Genomic DNA, 21308 nt, shown 5'->3' with positions numbered 1-21308 from the left:
GGGTTTGAGTACAGGAACAAGGATGTCTTGCTGCAGTTGTACAGGGCCTTGGTGAGACCACACCTTGAGTATTGTGTGCGGTTTTGGTCGCCTTATCTGAGGAAGGATGTTCTTGCCATGGAGGGAGTGCAGCGAAGATTCACCAGGCTGATACCTGGGATGGCAGGAATGACGTATGAGGAGAGATTGGGTCGATTGGGCTTAGATTCGCTAGAGTTTAGAAGAATGAGAGGGGATCTCATTGAAATTTAGAAAATTCCAACAGGACTGGACAGACTAGATGCAGGAAGGATGTTCCCGATGGTCGGGGGAGTCCAGAACCAGGGCTCACAGTCTAAGGATAAGGGGTAAGCCATTTAGGACAGAGATGAGGAGGAATTTCTTCACCCAGAGAGTGGTGAACCTGTGGAATTCTCTACCACAGAAGGCAGTAGAGGCCAATTCATTAAATATATTCAAGAAGGAGTTGGATATATTTCTTAAGGCTAAAGGGATCAAGGGGTATGGGGAGAAGGCAGGGACAGGGTACTGAATTTGGATGATCAGCCATGATCTCATTGAATGGCGGAGCAGGCTCGAGGGGCCGAATGGCCGACTCCTGCTCCTATCTTCTATGTTTCTATCTAGAGATGGAGGAGAACCTCTTGTTATTGGACATCTCTTCAGGAGAGAGGGACGTCGAGAGATGGAGGAGAAGCTCTTGCTATTGGACATCTCTTCAGGTGCAGGAGGTTGTTGTCGGAAGGCTTGATCCCTGGAGATTAATTGGACATTAATTCCTGTCTTCTCTTCAACCTAGGTCCGCCCACCATCGTCCTGCCTCCTCGCAATGTCTCCGTCAATTTCTCCCAGGATGCCTTCTTCCCGTGCGAGGCGGAGGCCTACCCAGTCAACCTGACCTACTCCTGGTTCAAGGATAGAGTCAATGTCCACCATCTCAGGTATATACGGGATCTCTTAGGGCACCGTGAGTGAGGGCAGGCGGCAGATACCATCTAAACCCCTCATGATTTTGAACACCTCCATCAAATCTCCCCTTAACCTTCTCTGCTCCAAGGAGAACAACCCCAGCTTCTCCAGTCTCTCCACGTCACTGAAGTCCCTCATCCCTGGTACCATTCTGGTCAATCTCCCCTTAACCTTCTCTGCTCTAAGGAGAACAACCCCAGCTTCTCCAGTCTCTCCACGTAACTGAAGTCCCTCATCCCTGGAACCATTCTGGTCAATCTCCCCTTAACCTTCTCTGCTCTAAGGAGAACAACCCCAGCTTCTCCAGTCTCTCCACGTAACTGAAGTCCCTCATCCCTGGTACCATTCTGGTCAATCTCCCCTTAACCTTCTCTGCTCTAAGGAGAACAACCCCAGCTTCTCCAGTCTCTCCACGTAACTGAAGTCCCTCATCCCTGGTACCATTCTGGTCAATCTCCTCTTAACCTTCTCTGCTCCAAGGAGAACAATCCCAGCTTCTCTAGTCTCTCCACGTAACTGAAGTCCCTCATCCCTGGTACCATTCTGGTCAATCTCCCCTTAACCTTCTCTGCTCTAAGGAGAACAATCCCAGCTTCTCCAGTCTCTCCACATCACTGAAGTCCCTCATCCCTGGTACCATTCTGGGCAATCTGCCCTTAACCTTCTCTGCTCTAAGGAGGACAACCCCAGTTTCTCCAGTCTCTCCACATAACTGAAGTCCCTCATCCCCGGTACCATTCTGGTCAATCTCCCCTTAACCTTCTCTGCTCCAAGGAGAACAACCCCAGCTTCTCCAGTCTCTCCACGCAACTGAAGTCCCTCATCCCCGGTACCATTCTGGTCAATCTCCCCTTAACCTTCTCTGCTCTAAGGAGAACAACCCCAGCTTCTCCAGTCTCTCCACATCACTGAAGTCCCTCATCCCTGGAACCATTCTGGTCAATCTCCCCTTAACCTTCTCTGCTCTAAGGAGAACAACCCCAGCTTCTCCAGTCTCTCCACATCACTGAAGTCCCTCATCCCTGGAACCATTCTGGTCAATCTCCCCTTAACCTTCTCTGCTCTAAGGAGAACAACCCTAGCTTCTCCAGTCTCTCCACGTAACTGAAGTCTCTCATCCCCGGTACCATTCTGGTCAATCTCCTCTGCACCTTTGCCCAAGGACTTGACATCCTCCCTAAGGTGTGGTGCCCAGAACTGCTCACAGTGCTCCAGATGTGGTCTAACCAGGGCTCTGTACAGCTGCAGCATAACCTCTACCCCCTTGTACTCTAGTCCTCCAGATATAAAGGCAAGCATTCCATTAACCTTCCTGATTATTTTCTGTATCATAGAAACATAGAAGATAGGAGCAGGAGTCGGCCATTCGGCCCCTCGAGCCTGCTCCGCCATTCAATGCGATCATGGCTGATCATCCAAATTCAGTACCCTGTCCCTGCCTTCTCCCTATATCCCTTGATCCCTTTAGCCTTAAGAAATATATCCAACTCCTTCTTGAATATATTTAATGAATTGGCCTCTACTGCCTTCTGTGGTAGAGAATCCCACAGGTTCACCACTCTCTGGGTGAAGAAATTCCTCCTCATCTCTGTCCTAAATGGCTTACCCCTTATCCTTAGACTGTGACCCCTGGTTCTGGACTCCCCGACCATCGGGAACATCCTTCCTGCATCTAGTCTGTCCAGTGCTGTCAGAATTTTATAAGTTTCAATGAGGTCCCCACTCATTCTTCTAAACTCCAGCGAGTACAAGCCCAATTGACCCAATCTCTCCTCATATGTCATTCCTGCCATCCCAGGTATCAGCCTGGTGAATCTTCGCTGCACTCCCTCCATGGCAAGAACATCCTTCCTCAGATAAGGCGACCAAAACTGCACACAATACTCAACGTGTGGCCTCACCAAGGCCCTGTACAACTGCAGCAAGACATCCTTCTTCCTGTACTCAAACCCTCTCCCTACGAAGGTCAACATACCATTTGCCTTCTTAACCGCCTGCTGCACCTGCATGCTTACCTTCAGCGACTGGTGCACAAGGACACCCAGGTCTCGTTGCACTTCCCCTTCTCCCAGTCTATTGCCGTTCAGATAATAATCTGCCTTCCTGTTTTTGCCACCAAAGTGGATAACCTCGCATTTATCCACGTTATATTGCATCTGCCCAATCACCCAACCTGTCCAAATCGTCCTGGAGTTTCTCGGCATCCTCCTCACAGCACACAGTCCATGACATTTTAATGACCGATGTACCTGACCCCCAAAGTCTATTTGGAACGTCCACTGTTTCTAGCTTTTCACCATTTAGAAAGTTCCTTGTTCCATAAGAACATAAGAAGTAGGAGCAGGAGTAGGCCATACGGCCCCTCGGGCCTGCTCCGCCATTCAATAGGATCATGGCTGATCCGAACCTAGACTCACGTCCACTTCCCTGCCCTCTCCCCGTAACCCTTAATTCCCTTATCTGCTAGGAAACTGTCTATCTCCGTTTTAAATGTATTTAATATCGCAGCTTCCACAGCTCTCTGAGGTAGCAAATTCCATAGATTTACTACCCTCTGAGTGAAGAAGTTTCTCCTCATCTCAGTTTTGAAAGGGCAGCCCCTTATTCTAAGATTATGCCCCCTAGTTCTAGTCTCACCCATCAGTGGAAACATCCTCCCCGCATCCACCCGATCAAGCCCCCTCACAATCTTATATGTTTCGATAAGATCGCCTCTCATTCTTCTGAACTCCAATGAGTAGAGTCCCAACCTACTCAACCTCTCCTCATACGTCAACCCCCTCATCTCCGGAATCAACCGAGTGAACCTTCTCTGAACCGCCTCGAGAGCAAGTATATCTTTTCTTAAATATGGAAACCAAAACTGTACGCAGTATTCCAGGTGTGGCCTCAACAGTACCCTGTATAACTGCAGCAAGACTTCCCTGTTTTTATACTCCATCCCCCTTGCAATAAAAGCCAAGATTCCATTGGCCTTCCTGATCACCTGCTGCACCTGCATACTAACCTTCTGTGTTTCATGCACCAGGACCCCCAGATCCCTTTGTACTGTAGCACTTTGCAGTTTCGCTCCATTTAGATAATAACTTGCTCTTTGATTTTTTCTGCCAAAGTGCATAACCTCACACTTTCCAACATTATATTGCATCTGCCAAATCTCTGCCCACTCACTTAGCCTGTCTATGTCCTTTTGCAGGTTTTTTATGTCCTCCTCATTCACTGCTTTCCCTCCCATCTTTGTATCGTTGGCAAACTTGGGTATGTTGCACTCGGTCCCTTCCTCCAAATCGTTAATATAGATTGTAAAGAGTTGGGGTCCCCGCACTGACCCCTGCGGAACACCACGAGTTACTGATTGCCAGCCCGAGAATGAACCATTTATCCCAACTCTTTGTTTTCTGTTAGGCCAATCTTCCACCCATGCCAGTATATTACCCCCAATCCCGTGATTTTTTATCTTGATCAGTAATCTTTTGTGTGGAACCCTGTCAAATGCCTTTTGGAAGCCCAAATACATTACATCCACTGGTTCCCCTTTATCCACCCTGTATGTTACATAGAAACATAGAAACTAGGAGCAGGAGTAGGCCACTCGGCCCTTCGAGCCTGCTCCGCCATTCAATGAGATCATGGCTGATCATCCAAACCCTAGCACCCGGTCCCTACACCGACAGCCATCCCACCCAAGCCCTATCCCCGTAACCCCATAACCCCACGTATTTAATCCCCCCTAACACTAAGGGCCAATTTTTATCATGGCCAATCAACCTAACCCGCACATCTTTGGACTGTGGGAGGAAACCGGAGCACCCGGAGGAAACCCACGCAAACACGGGGAGAATGTGCAAACTCCACACAGACAGTCACCCGAGGCCGGATTCGAACCCGGGTCCCTGGCGCTGTGAGGCAACAGTGCTAACCACTATGCCACCATGCTGCATCCTCAAAGAATTCGAGCAAATTTGTCAAACATGACTTCCCCTTCATAAAACCATCCTTCTTTGCTCCAATGTGGATGATCTCACAGTTGCCTACATTGAAATCCATCTGCCACAGTTTTGCCCATTCACTTAATCTGTTCACGTGAAAGATTGGCATGTCTTCAGTTATGTCTATCTTTCTGATTCTGTGTTTGATTGGATCGATTTGAATCGCGACGATTTCACCTCTAACCCTTTCACCGTCTCCGACGCTGTTTCCATAGCGATCTGCGTCAGAGGGTGAACATTCTGACAGACGGGAGCCTCCTGTTGAAAGAGACTGTGGCCCAGGACACCGGCCTTTACACCTGCCTTGCGAGTAATGGGCTTGGAACACCACCGGAAGCCTCGGCCTACCTCACCATTCTTCGTAAGTCCTTTACATTGAGGAGAGTGGGCCCTACAATCTCTGGGGTGCAAGAGTGAGGAAGTCTTGCTGCAGTTGTACAGGGCTTTGGTGATAGAAACATAGCAGATAGGAGCAGGAGTAGGCCATTCGGCCCCTCGAGCCTGCTCCGCCATTCAACGAGATCATACATAGAAGATAGGAGCAGGAGTAGGCCATTCGGCCCTTCGTGCCTGCTCCGCCATTTAATGAGATCATGGCTGATCCTTTAATTCAGTATCCCGTCCCCGCCTTCTCTCCGTAACCCTTAACCCCTTTTGCCCGTAGAAATATATCTAATTCCCTCTTAAATATATTTAATGAGCTGGCGTACACTGCCCTCTGTGGCAATGAGTTCCACAGGTTCACCACTCTCTGAGTGAAGAAATTCCCCCTCATCTCTGTCCTAAATGGTTTAGCCCTTATCCTTAAATTATGTCCTCTAGTTCTGTTCTCACCCGCCAAGGGAAACATTCCTTCTGCATCCAGTCTGTCTAGACCTGTCAGAATTTTATACACTTCTATGAGGTCCCCTCTCAATCTTCTAAACTCCAAATTCAGTACCCGGTCCCTGCCTTCTCCCCGTATCCCTTGATCCCTTTAGCCTTAAGAAATATATCCAACTCTTTTTTGAATATATTTAATAAACTGGCCTCCACCGCCCTCTGTGGCAGAGAACTCCACAGGTTCACCACTCTCTAGGTGAAGAAATTCCTCCTCATTTCAGTCCTAAATGGCTTACCCCTTATCCTTAGACTATGACCCCTGGTTCTGGACTCCCCGGCCATCGGGAACATCCTTCCTGCATCTAGTCTGTCCAGGCCTGACAGAATTTTATAGGTTTCGATGAGATCCCCTCTCAATCTTCTAAATTCCAGTGAGTATAAGCCCAATCGACACAATCTCCCCTCGTACGTCATTCCTGCCATCCCAGGTATCAGCCTGGTGAATCTTCGCTGTGCTCCTTCCATGGCAAGAACGTCCTTCCTCAGGTAAGGTGACCAAAACTGCACACAATACTCAAGGTGCGGTCTCACCAAGGCCCTGTACAACTGTAGCAAGACATCCTTGTTCCTGTACTCGAACCCTCTTGCTACGAAGGCCAACATACCATTTGCCTTCTTAACCGCCTGCTGCACCTGCATGCTTACCTTCAGCGACTGGTGCACAAGAGCACCCAGGTCTCTTTGCACTTCCCCTTCTCCCAATCTATTGCCATTCAAATAATAATCTGCCTTCCTGTTTTTGCCACCAAAGTGGATAACCTCACATTTACCCACATTATAGTGCATTTGCCATGTTTCTGCCCAATCACCCAACCTGTCCAAATCGTACTGGAGTTTCACGACATCCTCCTCTGCTGCAGTTGTACAGGGCTTTGGTGATGGTATGTTGGCCTTCGTAGCGAGAGGTTTCGAGTACAGGAGCAAGGAATGTCTTGCTGTAGTTGTACAGGGCTTTGGTGATGGTATGTTGGCCTTCGTAGCGAGAGGTTTCGAATACAGGAGCAAGGAATGTCTTGCTGCAGTTGTACAGGGCCTTGGTGAGACCACACCTTGAGTATTGTGTGCAGCTTTGGTCGCCTTATCTGAGGAAGGATGTTCTTGCCATGGAGGGAGTGCAGCGAAGATTCACCAGACTGATACCTGGGATGGCAGGAATGACGTATGAAGAGAGATTGGGTCGACTAGGCTTATATTCGCTAGAGTTTAGAAGAATGAGAGGGGATCTCATTGAAACTTATAAAATTCTAACAGGACTAGACAGATGCAGGAAGGATGTTCCCGATGGTCGGGGAGTCCAGAACCAGGGGTCACAGTCTAAGGATAAGGGGTAAGCCATTTAGGACAGAGATGAGGAGGAATTTCTTCACCCAGAGAGTGGTGAACCTGTGGAATTCTCTACCACAGAAGGCAGTGGAGGCCAATTCATTAAATATATTCAAGAAGGAGTTAGATATATTTCTTAAGGCTAAAGGGATCAAGGGATATGGGGAGAAGGCAGGGACCGGGTACTGAATTTGGATGATCAGCCATGATCACATTGAATGGCGGAGCAGGCTCGAGGGGCCGAATGGCCTACTCCTGCTCCTATCTTCTATGTTTCTATGTTTCTATGAGACCATACCTGGAGTACTGTGCCCAGTTTTGGTCTCCTTACCTAAGGAAGATTATACTTGCCATCGAGGGAATGCAACGAAGATTCACCAGACTGGTTCCTGGGATGGGGGGATTGTTCTGTGAGGAGAGAGTGAGTGGACTGGGCCTATATTCTCTGGAGTTTAGGAGGATGGGAGGTGATCTCCTTGAAACATAAGATTCTGACGGGAATTGACAGGGTAGATACTGAGGGGATGTTTCCCCCTGGCTGGAGTGTCTAGAACCAGTGGGGTTCCGCAGGGCTCAGTACTAGGTCCCTTTGCTTTTTGTGGTATACATCAATGATCTAGACTTGAATATAGGGGGTAGGATTAAGAAGTTTGCAGATGATACTAAAATCGGCCGTGTGGTTGATAGCGAAGAAGGAAGCTGTGGACTGCAGGAAGATATCAATAAATTGGTCAGGTGGGCGGAACAGCGGCAAATGGAATTCAATCCGGAGAAGCGTGAGGTAATGCATGTGGGGAGGGCTAATGAGGAAAGGGAATACACATTAAATGGTAGCGTAGAGGAACAGAGGGACCTTGGAGTGCATGCCCACAGATCCCTGAAGGTAGCAGGCCAGGTAGATAAGGTGGTTAAGAAGGCATACGGCCTACTTGCCTTTATTAGCCGTGGCATAGAATACTAGAGCAGCGGGGTTATGCTTCAACTGTATAAAACACTAGTTAGGCCTCAGCTAGAGTACTGCGTGCAGTTCTGGTCACCACATTACAGGATTGATGTGATTGCACTCGAGAGGGTACAGAGGAGATTTACAAGGATGTTGCCAGGAGCAGAGAATCTTAGCTATGAGGGGCAGCACGGTGGCATAGTGGTTAGCACTGTTGCCTCACAGCGCCAGGGACCCGGGTTCGAATCCGGCCTCGGGCGACTGTCTGTGTGGAGTTTGCACATTCTCCCCGTGTTTGCGTGGGTTTCCTCCGGGTGCTCCGGTTTCCTCCCACAGTCCAAAGATGTGCGGGTTAGGTTGATTGGCTATGATAAAATTGACCCTTAGTGTTAGGGGGATCGGGTGGGATATGTGTCGGTGCAGGCTCGATGGGCCGAAATGGCCTCTATCTGCACTGTGGGGTTTCTGTGATTCTGTGATAGGCTGGGGTTGTTTTCCTTGGGACAGAGGAGGCTGAGGTGTGTAAAATTATGAGGGGCCTAGATAGAGTGGACAGAAAGGACCTATTTCCCTTAGCAGAGGGGTCTAAAACCAGGGGGCACGGATTTAAAGTAATTGGAGGAAGGTTCAGAGGGGATTTGGGGGAAATTTCTTCACCCAGAGGGTTGGTGGGGTCTCGAACTCACTGCCTGAAAGGGTGGTAGAGGCAGGAACCCTCACCACATTTTAAAAAGCACTTAATCATAATCAAAATCAACTTTATTGTCATTGATAGTGCCCAAGTGCAGTACAACGAAATGTAGGCTTGCGGCTCCCGAGAGTGTACATTTAGATTAAGACATTTAAACATTCAACATACATTTGGCTTGTAATACATTAACATAAACATAACCATAATAAAGTACATTGACAGATGTGCAGGCTTTAGAGTTTATTTGTGGAGTTCAGTAGGATGACAGCCCTGCGAAAGAAGCTGTTCCTAAATCTGGTCGTACGGGTGCGAATGCATCTGTAGCGTCTCCCAGATGGCAGGAGGGCGAACAGACTGTGGCTGGGGTGGGTAGGGTCTTTGATGATGGTCCGTGACCTCCGTAAACAGCGTTTCTGGTATATGTGCTCTATGGTCGGTAGCCGGGTGCCAGTAATGCGTTGGGCAGTTTTGACTACCCGCTGCAGGGCTTTCCGGTCATAGGAGCTACAGCTGCCATACCATACTGTGATACAGTACCAGAATGGTACCAGGGATGAGGGACTTCAGTGATGTGGAGAGACTGGAGAAGCTGGGGTTGTTCTCCTTAGAGCAGAGAAGGTTAAGGGGAGATTGACCAGAATGGTACCAGGGATGAGGGACTTCAGTGATGTGGAGAGACTGGAGAAGCTGGGGTTGTTCTCCTTAGAGCAGAGAAGGTTAAGGGGAGATTGACCAGAATGGTACCGGGGATGAGGGACTTCAGTTACGTGGAGAGACTGGAGAAGCTGGGGTTGTTCTCCTTAGAGCAGAGAAGTTTAAGGGGAGATTGACCAGAATGGTACCGGGGATGAGGGACTTCAGTTACATGGAGAGACTGGAGAAGCTGGGGTTGTTCTCCTTAGAGCAGAGAAGGTTAAGGGGAGATTGACCAGAATGGTACCAGGGATGAGGGACTTCAGTTACGTGGAGAGACTGGAGAAGCTGGGGTTGTTCTCCTTAGAGCAGAGAAGGTTAAGGGGAGATTGACCAGAATGGTTCCAGGGATGAGAGACTTCAGTTACGTGGAGAGACTGGAGAAGCTGGGATTGTTCTCCTTAGAGCAGAGAAGGTTAAGGGGAGATTGACCAGAATGGTACCAGGGATGAGGGACTTCAGTGATGTGGAGAGACTGGAGAAGCTGGGGTTGTTCTCCTTAGAGCAGAGAAGGTTAAGGGGAGATTGACCAGAATGGTTCCAGGGATGAGAGACTTCAGTTACGTGGAGAGACTGGAGAAGCTGGGGTTGTTCTCCTTAGAGCAGAGAAGGTTAAGGGGAGATTGACCAGAATGGTACCAGGTATGAGGGACTTCAGTTACGTGGAGAGACTGGAGAAGCTGGGATTGTTCTCCTTAGAGCAGAGAAGGTTAAGTGGAGATTGACCAGAATGGTACCGGGGATGAGGGACTTCAGTTACGTGGAGACACTGGAGAAGCCTGGGTTGTTCTCCTTAGAGCAGAGAAGGTTAAGGGGAGGTTGACCAGAATGGTACCGGGGATGAGGGACTTCAGTTATGTCTTTCTTTCGAGTTCTGTGTTTGATTAGATCGATTTGAATCACGGTGATTTCATCTCTAACTCAATCACCATCTGCGACGCTGTTTCCATAGCGACATGCGTCGTAGGGTGAACATTCTGACAGACGGGAGCCACACGATGGGCTGAATGGCCTCCTTCTGTGCTGTGACTTTCTAGGATTCTATGAACCAGGGGTCACAATCTCAGGATAAGGGGTCGGCCATTTAGGACTGAGATGGAGGATGAATTTCTTCACTCAGAGGGCGGTGAATCTTTGGAATCCTCTACCCCAGCGGGCTGTGGAGGCTCGGTCGATGAGCATATTCAAGGCTGAGATCGAGAGATTGTTCGACTCCAGGGGGATCAAGGGAGAGTGGAGATGAGGCAGCAGGTCAGCCATGGTCTCCTTGAATGGCGGAGCAGTCTCGAGGGGCCGAATAAGAACATAAGAACATAAGAAATAGGAGCAGGAGTCGGCCAATCGGCCCCTCGAGCCTGCTCCGCCATTCAATAAGATCATGGCTGATCTGATCCTAACCGCCAATCCACTATCACAGAACCATCTCCTGAATCTAACAGAATTAGACACACAGAATAGGAGCAGGATCAGGCTACACGGCCCCTGGGCCCGCTCCACTACCCACAGGGCCATGACCGATCCGAACCTAGACTCATGTCCAAATTCCTGCCCGCTCCCCGTAACCCTTAATTCCCTTTACTTCTAGGAAACTGTCTATTTCTGTTTTAAATTTGTGTAATGATGTAGCTTCTACAGCTTTTTGGGGCAGCATATTCCATGGACCTACCACCCTGATACGCTTATCAATTACTTCATAAAAGGTGATGAGTCGAAGAAGAGATGATGAGTCGAAAGAAGAGATGAATAAGGCTTTTATTAGCTAAGAAGAGACCATGCTTCTTCGTGAGTGACTGAACAAGTCTGAACGAAACCCACACAGTGGTGGGTGGAGTCAGCTGAGGCATGCCTCCATACACAGCGCCAGCCAGAGGTGGCAATATACAATACAGTGGTTTACCACATTCACCCCTTGTTTAATGTGAAGTCCGGCGGGGTGAAGGGTACTACAAGTTAAGTCTATCAGGAGGCCTTGTCTGACGTCCTGATCGTCGTGGTGGCGGCGGTGGTGTTGCAGCATCCGACGTCGGGTCTGGTGTCTGGGTGGTTGGCGAAGATTCCTGGGGCTTTGGCATGCCGTCTGCAGGGGTTGGGTTGGGAGGGGTGGTGGGGGATAACAGTGGTAAGGGGGATAACGGTGGTAAGGGGGATAACGGTGGTAATTCAGGGGTACCCGAGGGTGCGAGATCTCGTATGGAGACCGTGTCCTCCCGCCCGTCTGGGTATGTCACCCAGGCATACTGGGGGTTGGCATGTAGGAGGTGCACCCGCTCGACCAGGGGGTCCGTTTTATGCGTCCTCACGTGCCTCCGCAGTAGGACGGGCCCAGGAGAAGTCAACCATGCCGGTAGCGAGGTTCCCGATGTAGACTTCCGGGGGAAAACGAACATTTTCTCATGAGGGGTCGCATTAGTGGCAGTACAAAGCAGTGACCGAATGGAGTGGAGCGCTGCAGGGAGGACCTCCTGCCAGCGGGAGGTCGGAAGGCCCTTAGATTTTAGTGCTAAGAGGACTGCCTTCCAAACCGTCGCGTTCTCCCTTTCCACCTGGCCGTTCCCCCGGGGGTTGTAACTGGTGGTCCTGCTCGTGGCGATACCTCTTGTTAGCAGGTACTGCCGAAGTTCGTTGCTCATGAACGATGAGCCCCTGTCGCTATGTATATAGCTGGGGAACCCGAACAGAGCGAAGATGTCATTCAGACACTTGATGACCGTGGTACTGGTCATGTCTGGGCAAGGGATGGCAAAGGGGAAACGGGAGTACTCATCAACTATGTTGAGGAAGTACACATTGCGGTCAGCGGAGGGGAGGGGCCCTTTAAAATCGACGCTCAGGCGTTCGAAGGGGCGGGTGGCCTTGATCAGGCTTGCTCTGTCCGGCCTATAGAAGTGCGGTTTGCACTCGGCGCAGATTTGGCAGCTCTTGGTCATGGTCCTGACCTCCTCGATGGAGTAGGGCAGGTTACGGGATTTGATAAAATGGAAAAACCTGGTGACCCCCGGGTGGCAGAGGTCATTGTGGAGGGACTGCAGCCTATCACTCTGCGCGTTGGCGCATGTACCACGTGATAGGGCATCTGGGGGCTCATTGAGTTTCCCTGGCCGATACAAGATATCATAATTGTAGGTGGAGAGTTCGATTCTCCACCTCAAGATCTTGTCGTTCTTGATTTTACCCCTCTGCTTATTATTAAACATAAAAGCTACTGAACGCTGGTCAGTGAGCAGGGTAAATCGTTTCCCGGCCAGGTAATGCCTCCAGTGACGCACCGCTTCTACAATAGCCTGGGCCTCCTTTTCGACGGAGGAGTGTCTCGTCTCGGGGCCCTGGAGGGTCCTTGAGAAAAAGGCCACGGGTCTGCCCGCCTGGTTAAGGGTCGCGGCTAGGGCGAAGTCGGAGGCATCGCTCTCCACTTGGAAGGGGATGGACTCATCCACCGCGTGCATTGCGGCCTTCGCGATATCGTTCTTGATAAGAGTGAAGGCTGCACACGCCTCTGGTGTCAGGGGGAAGGAGGTGGCTTTGATGAGGGGCCTGGCTTTGTCTGCATAGAGGGGCACCCACTGGGCGTAGTAGGAGAAAAACCCCAGGCATCTCTTCAGTGCTTTTTGGCAGTGGGGAAGGGGTAGCTCCATTAGGGGGCGCATTCTGTCGGGGTCGGGCCCGATGACTCCGTTCTCCACCACGCAGCCGAGGATGGCCAGGCGCTTGGTGTGAAACATACATTTTTCCTTATTGTACGTTAGGTTCAGCCGTTGGGCCGTACGGAGGAAATTTGCTAGATTAACGTCGTGGTCCTGCTGGTCGTGGCCGCAGATGGTGACGTTATCCAAATAGGGGAAGGTTGCCCGCAGCGCGTTCTGGTCAACCATTCGGTCCATCTCCCTTTGGAAGACCGAAACCCCGTTGGTGACGCCGAAGGGGACCCTAAGGAAGTGGTAGAGGCGGCCGTTTGCCTCGAAGGCAGTATACTGGCGGTCCTCATGGCGGATGGGCAGCTGGTGGTACGCTGACTTAAGGTCGATGGTGGAGAATACTTTGTATTGCGCAATCTGATTGACCATATCAGATATGCGAGGGAGGGGGTACGCGTCCAGCTGGGTGTACCGGTTTATGGTTTGGCTGTAGTCGATTACCATGCGGCGTTTTGCAGTGGTTTTAATGACTACAACCTGGGCTCACCAGGGGCTAGTGCTACCTTCGATAATGCCCTCCTTCAAGAGCCGCTCCACCTCAGAGCTGATAAAAGCTCTGTCCCCGGCACTGTACCGCCTGCTTTTGGTAGCGATGGGTTTACAGTCGCGGGTGAGGTTAGCGAACAGGGGAGGGGGGGGGACTTTTAATGTGGAAAGGCTGCAGGTGGTTTGCAGCGGGCGATTTAAAAGTTGTTGGTTGCAGACTGTGAGTGGGGGGAGGGGTCCACCGTATGCTAGTGTGACACTCTTAAGGTGGCACTGAAAATCCAACCCTAGCAGGACGGCAGCGCAAAGACGGGGCAGGACTAGCAGTTTAAATTTTTGATATTCAGTGCCCCCTACTGACAGGGTCACCACACAGTAGCCGCTGATGTCCATTGACTGGGACTTGGACGCCATAGAAATGCGATGGTGCGTTGGCAGAATCGTGAGGGAGTGGCTACGTACCGTGTCGGGGTGGACGAAACTCTCTGTGCTCCCGCTGTCGATCAGGCAACTGGTGGCGCGGCCGTTTACCGCGATATCCATCATGGAGCTGGATAGATGGTGAGGGTGGCCTTGATCCAGCGTCACGGAGGCCAGTATGTGGCTTAGTGAGTCACTATAGTCATCCGCCGAGACGGTGGTCGGTTCCGGTGACGAAATGGCGGTTGAGTGCGTTGGATACGATGGCGGCGGATGCCATGCGGCCGGGGGTACACAAAATGGCGGATAAGATGGCTGCTCCCACGGCCCGCACGCTGCGCTGCTGGCTGGCTTCCCCTTGCAGGCGTTAGCGTAATGGCCTTTCTTCCCGCAGCCCGAGCAGGTAGCTGTCTTAGCTGGGCAGTGCGCTCTGGGATGTTTTAACTGGCCACAGAAATAGCATTTTTGGGCCTGGTTACTGGGCATCGAAGCAGTTCTTACCGGAGGCTGCTGTCTCGGTTGGGTCGCTGCAGCGGTTGGTGCCGGGGGCGGCGGTCCCGTGTCCCACGGTTTCGATTGCCATGTCTCGGCGCCGTTACGGGGGTATGCCTCGAGGTTTCGGTGGGCCTCCTCTAACGAGAGCGCAAGGGCAATGGCCGTCTTCAGGTCGGGTTCCTTGCTTTCTAGCAGTCTCTGCCGGGTGTGGTCTGACTGGAGGCCCCTGACGAAGGCATCACAGGCGAGTCCCTGCGCGTGCTCCACAGCCGTTACCGCTTTACAATCGCAGTCTCTGCAGAGTGCCAGTAGCGCCCGTGCAAATGCCCCTACCGATTCTCCCGGTTGCTGCCTGCGGGATCCCAAGAGGTGTCGGGCGTAAATTGTGTTCACTGGGCGCGTATATTGCCCTTTTAGTAGCTCGAGGGCCGCCACGTACGTATTAGAGTCCCGGATTAGCATATATACTTGATGGCTCACCTGGGCGGTCAAAATTTTCAGTTTGTGATCCTCCTCTGTAACCTGTGAGATTGCGAGGAAGGATTCAAAGCAGCTCAGCCAGTGTTCAAACTTGGCTGATGCACCCACATCTTGAGGGTCGAGGTCCAGGCGTGGTGGTCTGAGGGCTCTCAGCAATGTCTGCTGTATCCGTTGCTGTTGTTGCTCCTCAGGTGTCGCCATTTAACTTTTAGCTAATAAAATTGATACGCTTATCAATTACTTCATAAAAGGTGATGAGTCGAAGAAGAGATGATGAGTCGAAAGAAGAGATGAATAAGGCTTTTATTAGCTAAGAAGAGACCATGCTTCTTCGTGAGTGACTGAACAAGTCTGAACGAAACCCACACAGTGGTGGGTGGAGTCAGCTGAGGCATGCCTCCATACACAGCGCCACCCAGAGGTGGCAATATACAATACAGTGGTTTACCACACACCCTCTGAGTGAAGTAGTTCCTCCTCATCTCAGTTTTGAAAGAGCAGCCCCTTATTCTAAGACTATGCCCCCTAGTTCTAGTTTCACCCATCATCGGGAACATCCTCCCCGCATCCACCCGATCCAACCCCTTCACAATCTTATATGTTTCAATAAGATCGACTCTCATTCTTCTGAACTCCAATGAGTAGAGTCCCAATCTACTCACCCTCTCCTCATATGTCCATCCCCTCATCCCCGGGATTAACCGAGTGAACCTTCTTTGTACTGACTCGAGAGCAAGTATGTCTTTTCTTTAGTATGGACACCAAAACTGTACACAGTATTCCAGGTGCGGTCTCACCAATACCTTGTACAACTGAAGCAACACCTCCCTATTTTTATATTCTATCCCCCTAGCAATGAAAGCCAACATTCCATTGGCCTTCTTAATCACTTGCTGCACCTGCATACTAACCTTTTGAGTTTCGTGCACCAGGACCCCCAGATCCCTTTGTACTTCAGTACTTTCCAGTTTCTTGCCATTAAGATAATAACTTGCTCTACGATTTTTCCTGCCAAAGTGCATAACCTCACACTTTCCAGTATTGTATTCCATCTGCCAAATCTCTGCCCACTTACTTAGCCTGTCTATGTCCCCTTGCAGGTTTTTTATGTCCTCCTCACTCACTACTTTCCCTCCCATCTTAGTATCATCTGCAAACTTTGATATGTTACACTCGGTCCCCTTCTCCAAATCGTTAATATGGATTGTAAAGAGTTGGGGACCCAGCACTGACCCCTGCGGAACACTACTAGTTACTGATTGCCAGTCTGAGAATGAACCATTTATCCCAACTCTCTGCCTTCTGTTAGATAGCCAATCCTCTATCCATGCCAGAATATTACCCCCAATCCCGTGATTTTTTATCTTAAGCAATAATCTTTTGTGTGGCACCTTGTCAAATGCCTTTTGGAAGTCTAAATACACTACGTCCACTGGTTCCCCTTTATCCACCCTATATGTTACTTCCTCAAAGAACTCCAGCAAATTTGTCAAACATCAGTGGTAGGAAAATTATTGGAAAAAATTCTGAGGGACAAAATTAGTCTCCACTTGGAGAGGCAAGGATTAATCAGGGATAGTCAACATGGCTTTGTCAAGGGAAGATCATGTCTGACTAATTTGATTGAATTTTTTGAGGGGGCGACTAGGTGTGTGGATGAGGGTAACGCAGTGGATGTGGTATACATGGATTTCAGTAAGGCCTTCGATAAAGTCCCACACAGGAGACTGGTCAAGAAGGTAAGAGCCCATGGAATCCAGGGTGCCTTGGCACATTGGATACAAAACTGGCTTAGTGGCAGAAGGCAGAGGGTGATGGTCGAGGGTTGTTTTTGTGACTGGAAGCCTGTGGCCAGTGGGGTACCACAGGGATCGGTGCTGGGTCCCTTGCTGTTTGTGGTCTACATTAATGACTTGGATATGAATGTAAAAGGTATGATCAGTAAGTTCGCGGATTATACAAAAATTGGTAGGGTGGTAAATAGCGAGGAGGGTAGTCTCAGTCTGCAGGGCGATATAGATGGGTTGGTCAGATGGGCGGAACAGTGGCAAATGGAATTTAACTCAGAAAAGTGCGAGGTGATGCACTTTGGGGGGACTAACAAGGCAAGGGAATACACAATGAATGGTAAGACCCTAGGCAAGACGGAGGGTCAGAGGGATCTGGGTGTGCAAGTACACAGATCCCTGAAGGTGGCGGAACAGGTGGATAAGGTGGTAAAAAAGGCATATGGGATACTTGCCTTCATTAGCCGAGGCATAGAATATAAGAGCAGGGAGGTTATGATGGAGCTGTATAAAATACTGGTTAGGCCACAGCTGGAATACTGTGTGCAGTTCTGGTCGCCACACTACAGGAAGGATGTGATAGCTTTGGAGAGGGTGCAGAGGAGATTCACCAGGATGTTACCAGGGCTGGAGCGCTTCAGCTATGAAGAGAGGCTGGGCAGATTGGGTTTGTTTTCCTTGGAGCAGAGGAGGCTGAGGGGGGACATGATTGAGGTGTACAAAATTATGAGGGGCATAGATAGGATGGATGCTGAGGAGCTTTTTCCCTTAGTAGAAGGGTCAATAACTAGGGGGCATAGATTCAAGGTAAAGGGCGGGAGGTTTAGAGGGGATTTGAGAAAGAACTTTTTCACCCAGAGGGTGGTTGGAATCTGGAACTCACTGCCTGAAAGGGTGGTGGAGGCAGGAACCCTCACAACATTCAAGAAGCATTTGGATGAGCACTTGAAATGCCATAGCATACAAGGCTACGGACCAAATGCTGGAATATGGGATTAGATTAGACAGGGATGGATGGGCGGCGCGGACACGATGGGCCGAAGGGCCTCTATCCGTGCTGTATAACTCTATGACTCTATGACTCTATGACTTCCCCTTCATAAAACCATGCTGACTTTGTCCTATTAAATTATGATTATCCAAATGTCCTGTTACTGTCTCCTTAATAATGGCCGACTCCCGCTCCTATTGCTTATGTTGCAAGAGGCTGCGGGCAACATGTTGGCAGATGGATTTCAATGTAGGTCATCCACATTGGAGCAAAGAAGGTTAGAACAGGTGACTTTCTAAATGGTGAAAAGCAAGAAGCAGTGGAAGTTCTAAAGAGACTTGGGTATCCAGGTACATCGATCATTAAAATGTCATCGACAGGGACTGAAACGAATCAGGGAGGTTAATGGGATGCTGGCCTTCATATCTGGAGGACTAGAGTACATGTTACGCTGCAGCTATACAAAGCCCTGGATAGACCACACCTGGAGCACGGCGAGCAATTCTGGGCACCACACCTTAAGAAGGAGGTCAAGCCTTTGGACGGGGGTGCAGAGGAGATTGAGTCATCGAGTTACACAGCTCAGAAAGAGGCCCTTCGGCCCATCGTGTCCGCGCCGGCCATCAAGCCCTCTCTATTCTAATCGCATTTCCCAGCACTTGGTCCGTAGCCTTGTACGCTGTGGCGTTTCAAGTGCTCGTCTAAATGCTTCTTGAATGTTGTGCGGGTTCCTGACGGGCAGCACGGTGGCATAGTGGTTAGCACTGTTGCCTCACAGCGCCAGGGACCCGGGTTCGAATCCGGCCTCGGGTGACTGTCTGTGTGGAGTTTGCACATTCTCCCCGTGTTTGCGTGGGTTTCCTCCGGGTGCTCCGGTTTCCTCCCACAGTCCAAAGATGTGCGGGTTAGGTTGATTGGCTATGATAAATTGACCCTTAGTGTTAGGGGGATTAAATACGTGGGGTTACGGGGATAGGGTGGGATATGTGTTGGTGTAGGGGTTACGGGGATCGGGTGGGCTCGATGGGCCGAAATGGCCTCTATCTGCACTGTGGGGTTTCTGTGATTTCTGTGATTACCACCCTTTCAGGCAGTGAGTTCCAGGTGAAAAAGTTCTTCCTCAAATCCCCCTCCAAGCCTCCTGCCCCTTACCTTGAAACTATGCCCCCTGGTTATTGACCCCTCCACTAAGGGGAAAAGTTCCTTTCTATCTACCCCTATCTATGCCCCCTCATAATTTTGTACACCTCAATCAGGTCCCCCCTCAGCCTTCTCTGCTCTAAGGAAAACATGTAAGAAATCACACAACGCCAGGTTATAGTCCAACACCTTTATTTGAAATCACAATCTTTCGGAGCGCTGCTCCTTCGTCAGGTGAAGTGGAGAAATGCATAAAAACATTTCGACACCATTTACACCTTTGATTGCTGTGATTATCTCTCTGCCGAGGTGTGATAAATGGCAGTTAGAAAGATTACCTGTAAACATCTGACATTATTCTCTGACTATATAAGCTGTTTTTTTATGCATCTCTCCACTTCAGGTTATAGTCCAACAGCTTTATTTGAAATCACAAGCTTTCGGAGCGCTGCTCCTTCGTCAGGTGATTTCTTACATTTGTCCACCCCAGTCCAACACCGGCATCTCCACACGAAAGAAAACAACCCCAGCCTGTCCAGTCTCTCTTCATAGCTGAAGCGCTCCAGCCCAGGTAACATCCTGGTGAATCTCCTCTGCACCCTCTCCAATGCAATCACATCCTTCCTATAGTGTGGCGACCAGAACTGCACACAGCGTTCCAGCTGTGGCCTAACTAGCGTTTTGTACAGTTCCATCATAACCTCCCTCCTCTTATATTCTATGCCTCGGCTAATGAAGGCAAGTATCCCATATGCCTTCTTAACCAGAATGGTACCAGGGATGAGGGACTTCAGTTACGTGGAGAGACTGGAGAAGCTGGGGTTGTTCTCCTTAGAGCAGAGAAGGTTAAGGGGAGATTGTCCAGAATGGTACCGGGGATGAGGGACTTCAGTTACGTGGAGAGACTGGAGAAACTGGGATTGTTCTCCTTGGAGCAGAGAAGGTTAAGGGGAGAGTGACCAGAATGGTTCCGGGGATAAGCGACTTCAGATACGTGGAGAGACTGGAGAAGCTGGGGTTGTTCTCCATAGAGCAGAAAAGGTGAAGAGGAGATTGGCCAGAATGGTACCGGGGATGAGGGACTTCAGTTACGTGGAGAGACTGGAGAAGCTGGGATTGTTCTCCTTAGAGCAGAGAAGGTTAAGGGGAGATTGACCAGAATGGTACCGGGGATGAGGGGCTTCAGTTACGTGGAGAGACTGGAGAAGCTGGGGTTGTTCTCCTTAGAGCAGAGAAGGTTAAAGGGAGATTGACCAGAATGGTACCGGGGATGAGGGACTTCAGTTACGTGGAGAGACTGGAGAAGCTGGGGTTGTTCTCCTTAGAGCAGAGAAGGTTAAGGGGAGATTGACCAGAATGGTACCAGGGATGAGGGACTTCAGTTACGTGGAGAGACTGGAGAAGCTGGGGTTGTTCTCCTTAGAACAGAGAAGGTTAAGGGGAGATTGACGAGAATGGTACCAGGGATGAGAGACTTCAGTTACGTGGATAGACTGGAGAAGCTGGGGTTGTTCTCCTTAGAGCAGAGAAGGTTAAGGGGAGATTGACCAGAATGGTACCAGGGATGAGGGACTTCAGTTACGTGGAGAGACTGGAGAAGCTGGGGTTGTTCTCCTTAGAGCAGAGAAGGTTAAGGGGAGATTGACCAGAATGGTACCGGGGATGAGGGACTTCAGTTACGTGGAGAGACTGGAGAAGCTGGGGTTGTTCTCCTTAGAGCAGAGAAGGTTAAGGGGAGATTGACCAGAATGGTTCCAGGGATGAGGGACTTCAGTTACGTGGAGAGACTGGAGAAGCTGGGGTTGTTCTCCTTAGAGCAGAGAAGGTTAAGAGGAGATTGACCAGAATGGTTCCAGGGATGAGGGACTTCAGTTACGTGGAGAGACTGGAGAAGCTGGGGTTGTTCTCCTTAGAGCAGAGAAGGTTAAGGGGAGATTGACCAGAATGATTAGGTAGACAGAGAGAAACTATTTCCGCTGGTTGGGGATTCTAGGACTAGGGGGCACGGTCTAAAAATTAGAGCCAGACCTTTCAGGAGTGATGTTAGGAAACGCTTCTACACACAAAGGGTGGTCGAAGTTTGGAACTCTCTTCCGCAAAGGGCAATTGATGCTGGGGATCGATTGTTACTGTTAAATCGGTGATTGATAGATTTCTGTTGACCAAAGATATTGAGGGATATGGGGCAAAGGCGGGTGGATAGAGTTAGGTCACAGATCAGCCATGATCTCATTGAATGGTGGAACAGGTTCGAGGGGCTGAATGGGCCTCCTCCTGTTCCTGTGTAACAGGCTCGAGGGGCTGAATGGGCCTCCTCCTGTTCCTGT

General features: G+C 50.0%; 1 protein-coding gene across 1 annotated transcript in view; it reads left to right on the top strand.

Moving 5' to 3' along the window:
• Window positions 1–21308, top strand: part of LOC147087068 (protein turtle homolog A-like) — a 30127-nt gene that overhangs the window by 6184 nt on the left and 2635 nt on the right. Inside the window, exons 2-3 of the mRNA XM_085978099.1 lie at window positions 800–941; window positions 5174–5319. Coding sequence (XP_085834225.1) covers window positions 800–941; window positions 5174–5319 — 288 coding nt within the window. The remainder of the gene's footprint in view (window positions 1–799; window positions 942–5173; window positions 5320–21308) is intronic.

The sequence above is a fragment of the Somniosus microcephalus genome, unplaced genomic scaffold (assembly GCF_052327205.1).
Source record: "Somniosus microcephalus isolate GS21.2 unplaced genomic scaffold, FLI_Smic_1.0 unresolved_chr6, whole genome shotgun sequence".
In the NCBI taxonomy this organism is placed as follows: domain Eukaryota; kingdom Metazoa; phylum Chordata; class Chondrichthyes; order Squaliformes; family Somniosidae; genus Somniosus; species Somniosus microcephalus.
The sequence above is the reverse complement of the archived record's forward strand: the minus strand, read 5'-3'. Positions and strand labels throughout refer to the sequence as shown.